We start from the raw sequence: 7,758 nt of genomic DNA on the forward strand, positions 1-7,758 counted from the left end.
GGCTAGATTTGGCGCCGTCTCACCGCGTTCGATTTCTATCTCCCGCCATCCCCAGTCAATTTCGCCTTGCTCCCTCGTGTGTGAGCTGCATCCCTTTTGCGCCGCACTCAGCCTGGCTCGCTGGGAACTACCGATTTAAGGGTTTCCAGTGAACCAGGCTCTGGACTGTTTTAAGGTTCATGCCGAGCCAACCCACCTCGTATGCAACCAAATGCGTTTTTCTTGACCCAACTCAGCCTGGTTGAGGTGTATGCGGGCTATCAAATACGCCCCAGTATGCCGTGTTCTGCTGTGTCTGTTGGAATTGCCGTCGGCGCGGCGGTGCCGCAATCATGGAGGAAGTACCACATGGCATCGGATCAAGCTGCATTTGTGAGACGCCAGGGACGCGACGAGGTTTGACATGGGGTGCATGCTTAGGTCGTTCTGCAACGATGGTACCTGGACCTTGGTCTGGCCACCTATCCCTAAAAATATGCCACCACTAAGGGCTAGTTCTGGCTGGTCTTTTTTGTTTGTTTGACCATATGCGTCAAGTAGCAGTGTCAGCAAGGATTTCATTTGTGCGAGCATTAGCCAGAAAGAGTGTCCATCCTCAACTGTTGTTCAACAATTCACCCGCCAAAAAAAAAGAAAACTGTCGTTCGACAATCACTGAAGCTTGGGACGGAGCAGAGGAGCTGGTACTATCAGAGACAGAAACTGTCATAAACGAGGCCAATAAGCGATCCAACCCGCCAATCAACACATTAAAGACGAGATTACTGTCTTAATACCAGGAGTAAAGAAATGAAGGGGAACCAGATGGAGCATGCTTAGCTCAATCAGATAATTTTGCAAATCTTCAGAAACGCAGACTGCGAGTCATCAGTTCAAACTGAAAAGCCATCGTCACACAAACAAATGCGAGTAGTACGGGCACATGTATGAATATAATTCACTCAGGAATCCAATAACTTCCTATCATATGAAGATTACCAATAGTCAGATAAGTGTTAGAAGTTTCTTTTATTGATTGGTGTACATGATTTTTCTGCCTTTTCCATGCCAGGGTTGAAACCATAAACCACAGCCAAGTTTATAGCGACCAATTTACAATAAATCAAAATTCACCAAATTGACCTGATACAAACTGGACACCGTCTCTGAACAATTGAAGAGCATATATATATATATATAGACCACTAAAAACATATATGTATCCGACGACCAAAACGAAAATTCTAGGCAGGGCCATGTCCCCTCGGCACCGCTCCTAAAAATGTGCAACGAGTATGAGGCGAACGACCGCCGCTGCCATCCCGGTTCGATCCATCATACAGTGTAGTGGTGGTTGTCGACGGTCTCCATGTCGAGGCCCTTGAGCCTCACCGCAGACTCCACCCTTCCCTTGAGCGTGCTGAGCTCGCGCAGCCTGGCCATCTCCGCCCGGCGCTTGGCCTGCTCGGCTATCTCCGAGAGCTCGCCGTAGTTGCTCCTCTCCTGCGGCGTGCTGTCTGGGTCCGCCGTCGGCAGGCCGTGCAGTGTCCGCTGCGCCGTCGCCCACTGCAGCTCCCGCTTCTCCTTCCCGTAGTCCTTCTTGTTCGTGAAGGCGATCTGTTTGTTTCACCACACATGTTAAGCCGGGGTCACCTAAGAAACGTTGGTGCATGACCTTGAGATCATTACAATCCATGGTGTACCTTGTTCTCGAAGAGGGTGTCCCATGCCTTGCCGCTGAGCGCGTAGCCGATGGCGAACTTGAAGAGGTCCAAGGGGATGAAGGTGATGATGCTGTAGAGCCAGATCACGCCGGCCCAGCCCCAGCCGATGCCTCTGATGTGCGCAAACGGCAAGTTGCAGTACACGGCGATGACGGTGGCGATCTGCAATGGCAACAACAGCAATAGTTGAGTTGCAGTTGCAGATGAAACGAAAACACTCCATTGTTGCAGGGAGGCCGTGGTGGGGTGGGCTTACGATCTGCGCGACGACGAAGGCGAAGCAGAGCCAGAGCCCCGGGCGCTCCTGGAAGCACCAGCGGCGCGACCGGGTGACGAAGATGAGGGCCTGGCTGATGATGCTCACTTGAAGGTAGAGGGCGGACATCATCGCATCCTTGTTGCCCCTTAGGGAATGCACGTGGAACTTCTCCTGCAATTATATAGGAAACAAACAGGAAAATTCAGCATATATTGTCTGTAAAACAGCATGAACCACGCCCATAAATTGTTCAGTTTGGAGGGATTAGACATGGCATGGATTGAAACAACACTCACGCTGAAGAAGTCGGTGCTGGTCATGGCGAAGAAGAAGACCACGGTCGTCACGGCAAGGTAGGCGCCGTAGACGATGCCGGTGATGAAGATCTCCGGCAGCTTCCAGCTATCTGGGTGTGGGGATGGCTTCACTCTGTCCTTGGAGATGGTCATGATTGTGCCTGAGTTGAGTAAATCAATAAAACAAATGAGTAATGGACATTAACATGTCTGGCATAATGAAGTTGAGACCCACCGTCGTTGAGAATGGCGATGACCAGGATCATAAACGGCGAGAAATCGAACTTCCAAATCAGCGCGATCAGCATAAACCCTAGCTGCAGTTCAGTTCCACGGCACAAAACGAATTAAATCAAGTCCATGTACATACCTACCAGTATAAGAGCGGTTAATAAATTCAGAATAATTTGACTTACCACTATACGGATGGTGATGGACACCGCGTAAATCTAGGACATTAACAACAAGGGCACAAGGAACAGTCAGAGTTATTTGAACAAAATACTAGTAGTGTCAAAAACGCTCTTACATTATGGGACGGAGGGAGTACTGTAGAATGTTAGTGAGTTTTGGGAGAATGCTCACGGTGTAGTTCTTCATCCTCTGGAAGATGGCACGGCTAGTCAGCACGGCGCTGATGATGACGCTGAGCCCCGGTTCGGTGAGCACGATGTCCGATGCGCTCCTGGCGGCGTCGGTGGCGTCGGCCACCGCAATGCCAATGTCGGCCTTCTTCAGAGCTGGCGCGTCGTTCACGCCATCGCCGGTCATCCCGCAGATGTGCTTCATCTGCTGCAGCTTCTTGACGATCTCGTACTTGTGCTCGGGGAAAACACCGGCGAACCCATCGGCCTTCTCGATGAGCTCGTCAACGGGGAGCGACACGATGGACTCGTCGACGCTCTGGCCGAGAAGGGCGGATGAGGGGTACATGTTGGTGCCCATGCCGAGCCTCCTGCCCGTCTCCTTGGCGATGGCCAGCTGGTCGCCGGTGATCATCTTGACGTTGACGCCGAGATTGAGCGCCTGCTTGATCGTCTCGGCGCTGTCGTGCCTGGGCGGGTCGAGGAGCGGCAGAAGGCCGACGAACTCCCATGGCCCCCCGGAGCTGTCCTTGCTCTTCTCCGGCACCTCCTGCCTGGCTACCGCGAGGGACCGGAGGCCGCGCTCGGCGTACTTGTCGATGATGGCGTGCGCCTTGTTCTTGACATCGTCTCTGCAGTTGCACAGTTCCAAGATCTGCTCGGGAGCACCCTTGCTGACACGGTGCCACGTGCCGTCGGCGACGTCTTGGTAGGTGAGCGCGGTTCGCTTGTCGACGGGGTTGAAGGGGAGGAAGTGCATCTCCAGGATGCCAGCCCTGGCCTCCTTTGGGTCGGCGAGCATGCCGACCATGGCAGCGTCGATGGCATCCTGGTTCTCCACTCTGGATGCCATGGCGGCGAAAAGCAAGACCTCGTCCTTGGCGACGCCAACGGCGAACACCTCGATGAGGTTGCGGTCGACGCTGAGCTTGTTGAGGGTGAGCGTGCCCGTCTTGTCGCTGCAGAGCACGTCCATGCCGGCCATCTCCTCGATGGCCGTCATGCGCTTAGTGATGGCGCCCTGCTTCGACAGCCGGTGGGAGCCGATAGCCATGGTGACCGACAGCACAGTGGGCATCGCGATCGGGATGCCGCCGATGAGGAGCACGAGAAGGTTGTCGATGCCGTCGCGGTACCGGCGGTGCTGGATGAAGTACATGACGATGATCTCGACGATCATGCCGATGGCGATGGCGCCGATGCAGAAGTTGCCGATGGCGCGGAGCACCTTCTGGAAGTGGCCGACCTGGTTGGTGCTGTCGACGAGGTGCGCCGCCTTGCCGAAGAAGGTGTGCACGCCGGTGGCGATGACGACGGCCTCGATCTCGCCCTGCTTGCACGTGGAGCCCGAGTAGACGCTGTCGCCGGGGTTCTTGGTGACGGGCAGCGACTCGCCCGTGAGCGCCGACTGGTCGATCTTGAGCGGGTCTCCCTCGAGCAGGAGGCGCGCGTCGGCCGGGACAATGTCGCCGAGCTTGATGCTGATGATGTCGCCGGGCACGAGGATGGAGGCGTCCTGCTCGCTCCACCTGCCGTCGCGGAGCACCTTGGTCTTGGGGGCGAGGTTGGCCATGAGCGCCTTGGCCGAGCTGCCGGCGTTGCTCTCCTCGATGTAAGAGATGGTTGAGTTGAGCAGGAGCAGCGCGATGATGCCGACGAAGTCCTGCCAGTCCGGTGGCCTGCCGCCGCCGTTGGCCAGCGCGATGGCCATGATGGCCGCCACCTCCATCACCCACGACAGCGGGTTCCACATGAACCCCAGGAATTTGAGGATCTCGCTCTCCTGCGCACGCCATTGCCGTTAGAAACTTGCACGACGCAATCTATCTAGAAATCCTAACGAAGATGGTATAAATTTCAGCAACGAAATCAAGAACTAATTCGCTTCAAACAATATCCATCTAAGAAGTAATGAATTACACCGAACCTTTTTCTCTTCGAGTTTGTTGGGGCCGAAGACGGCGATGCGGTCCTGGCCATCCTTGGAGGTGAGGCCTGCCGGGCTGCACTGGAGGTTCTCGAACACCTCCTCCACAGGGATGTTCTCCTGCAATGCACGCACAGATTAGCCAAGAAAACGACTGGATTCGCATGCACTAACTGAATTTCATCTTCGGATAGAGACGGCTAATCAATGGCGCTGATAAGAGATTAGATGGGAAAAAGCGCGAGGTGGTTGTAGATCACAAAAAGTGCAAAAAAAGAGGGAGAGAAACAAAGACGATCGGTGTGGTGCCGCTCAACTCGCCCGTGAAGCCAACAATAAAAGCACAGCCAGATCGATGCATCTTGGGTTACATGAACGATCCGTGAAGTGATAATGGCATAGAACAAGATTGGATCTACGCTTACATCTTCTCCATTTTAATTATCATTAGTAGGTTTAGAATTATCATTTAGCAGGTTTTCCTAATGATCTTTACACGATGCATAGAACATGTAACAACTTATAACAGATAAAAACACGCATAGAAAAGTTGGCAAGAACTCGCTTGCATTATACTGCAGGAAAACTAGCGAGGTTGGCTCACCAAGTCGACGGCCTCGTTCTTGATCCGCTCCAGACCTTCGGCCGCCGCCGCCGCCATCTTGCTCGCCGACGGGGAGCCCCGGAGGCCGCGGCGTCCAACTATGCACGTACGTATACGTAGTATCCAAACCGAAGGTGGGGCTTTTGCCGAAGCAGCCGCGTTTGGTTTTATAGCTGGATGGATGGAAGGACGGTGGGGGCGTCGTGTGGGCCACTCCGTCCTATTCAAATCAGCTACCACCAGATTTACTCCTTATCCCATTCCCTCAAAAACGAAAAAAAAAATTCCTTATCTCTTCTTCTGCTTTTACTTTGTCGTTGTTGATTGACGATGTAAGTCTGGTTTAATTTAATAAAGTAAGCCATGATGTCAATTCCTAAAAAAATAAAGTTTATTAATATTTTTCAGTTTGTGAATATTTTTTAAATTTGATACCTTTATTTCAAATTCGCAAACTTTTTGAAATCTACGTTTAAAAAATCATGTTACTTTAATTTGAGAAAACTTAAATATTTTGTAAATGTGTGTACATCTTTTGATTTGATGAACTTTTCATATAATAATACGGTAGCCGGCTTTTTATGAGCTAGCAGTGGAGTGAGCGAAAATAAAACCTGGGCGAGGGGAACTTTGTGGGCTGATCCATGTGAACATAATAGCAGCAATTTACTATTTCAGCGTGGAATATGAGCTCCCAAGATGATCTAGAAAAAGGCTTTCAAGAGGCTCACACAACAACCATCGGCTCACACCAAGGCCGAAACATGCAAAGACACTACAATCACACATCATCCGATTCCACTCTCTCATTTCAGAACAAACAATATCTCTAACAACGGTTCATCACGATATACGAATGAAAAAAACATGGTCAGAACATAAATTAAACCCAACCCAACACAGATAAAAGAAAAATACCGACCATACTAACCCGTTAGAGAAAAAACGACATCCCACCAATGAAGAACGGGGCAGCAAAGCATGGCTTAGCCTCCAGTGATAAAGTAAACGTCAGTGATCTTTGCTTCTTCAAATGTGTATCAAAGGCAACTTTGACGAGCATGTCCTTGGTAATAAAAGTGGCTCATGGGAAGTTTCCTAATTCGAGCCATGCGTGTATGCATGCTGCTGGCCGGGCACCACACAGAGGCAAGGGATATACTCCAAATGGACCATATATATTCACATGTGTAGACGCTTTGCTTGTCCTCTCGTACATACCCTTTATTCTTAGCTCGGGTGCCCTAGCTACGTGCCTCTTGTCCAGCCACTTTGGCTGGCCATCCCTTTCTTGTCGAATCATTCCTAGCTTGGTTATTTGCAGTGCAAAGAGAAGCGAACATCCATACCAACACGCAAAGATGGGTGCATAGATAAAAAAAAAACTAGTACGGACATAGATTCCAGCTTTCCGTTCCATAATCTATTACTTGCTTTATTAAAACGTTTTTCAAGCATGCATTTATAGATATAAGAATGTATGCAGGGTTGTAGTGTAACACAGCTGCCGCGACAACGAGAGAGAAAGAAGAACAAGAGGAGGCTCGTTTTGACTCTGGGGTGCATATGCTCCCTAATGAACAATAAATTCAAAATAAATAATAAATAAAATTTATAATTCTGTTTTTCTGTAGATGGTCTTGGTAGTGTAACAAGTCTGCTTGTCAATTTTCATGCGAAATGGGTTGACGGTGCTTTGTCGGTGAAAAAAACAAAAATAAATGTAAAATTTGAAGGTAACATTTGTTGTTCGACATTTTTTTTGCAGATATCAAAATACTTAAGCTTTCCTGCCGACAATTTGCAGGCAGCGTTTTGGTGTGACAATGAACGCATCTTTTTTTCAATTTTTTTGAACATATGCAAAAAAAAACATTTTTGGTGGGCAGAAGCATATGCTCTGAAGAGCCAAATTGGATTTCCAAAACAAGAGGTCTATTATTTGTCCGATTAACAATGAATTCACACACAAGTTTTTTCTCTAGGGTTTGCTAGAGACGAGGCGACTAGGAGGCAACTAGCTCTTACAGCGAGAGGGTAGCACAACCCTGGATCCTAGTGTCCCAGTTCGTTTCTCATAAGTTCTTCGCCATGGATGAAGTTGGGCACTCACGACGATGGGAATAAGGGCAGCTTCAACGCTATACCTCAAACCGCCCCTAAACATTTGGACTGCGGTGCCCTGATGTTTTTTTTTTGCCATCCAACGCCGTGTCTCAAATGTTTGAACGCCCATGTCCGTGGGGCAGGAACGGGCGTCACCTTTTCGTTTGATGAAGACATCGCCTCAAGTCTTTGTTAAAGTCTTCTTGGTGATGTTTAAATTTGCTCATTGCCTGTTTGATTCATCTTCCTGCTAATAAATACTATCAAAGATATCTACCT

The 7,758-nt window shown here is 49.9% G+C and overlaps 1 protein-coding gene across 1 annotated transcript; it reads right to left on the minus strand.

Annotated features, from left to right (window-relative positions):
- Positions 1 to 981: 981 nt before the first annotated feature.
- LOC123182012 (plasma membrane ATPase) lies at positions 982 to 5,546 on the minus strand. Its single transcript, XM_044594446.1, has 9 exons — positions 5,374 to 5,546; positions 4,770 to 4,889; positions 2,844 to 4,625; positions 2,675 to 2,707; positions 2,494 to 2,575; positions 2,259 to 2,419; positions 1,960 to 2,133; positions 1,683 to 1,865; positions 982 to 1,596 (listed from the first exon to the last, which is right to left on the minus strand). The coding sequence occupies exons 1-9, from the start codon at positions 5,428 to 5,430 to the stop codon at positions 1,315 to 1,317; spliced, it is 2,874 nt and encodes a 957-aa protein (XP_044450381.1). The 5' UTR covers positions 5,431 to 5,546; the 3' UTR covers positions 982 to 1,314.
- Between the last annotated feature and the right edge of the window lie 2,212 nt (positions 5,547 to 7,758).

The sequence above is a fragment of the Triticum aestivum genome, chromosome 1D, assembly GCF_018294505.1.
Source record: "Triticum aestivum cultivar Chinese Spring chromosome 1D, IWGSC CS RefSeq v2.1, whole genome shotgun sequence".
Taxonomy (NCBI): domain Eukaryota; kingdom Viridiplantae; phylum Streptophyta; class Magnoliopsida; order Poales; family Poaceae; genus Triticum; species Triticum aestivum.

What these genes read in the sequence shown, in the direction of transcription:
- LOC123182012 (XM_044594446.1), bottom strand. Translation starts at nt 5,430, where the DNA reads ATGGCGGCGGCGGCGGCCGAAGGTCTGGAGCGGATCAAGAACGAGGCC. An exon ending in CCAGCACCGACTTCTTCAGC is followed by an intron (nt 2,134 to 2,258) that starts GTGAGTGTTGTT and finishes ATATAATTGCAG; the next exon opens with GAGAAGTTCCACGTGCATTC. An exon ending in ACACCCTCTTCGAGAACAAG is followed by an intron (nt 1,597 to 1,682) that starts GTACACCATGGA and finishes TGAAACAAACAG; the next exon opens with ATCGCCTTCACGAACAAGAA.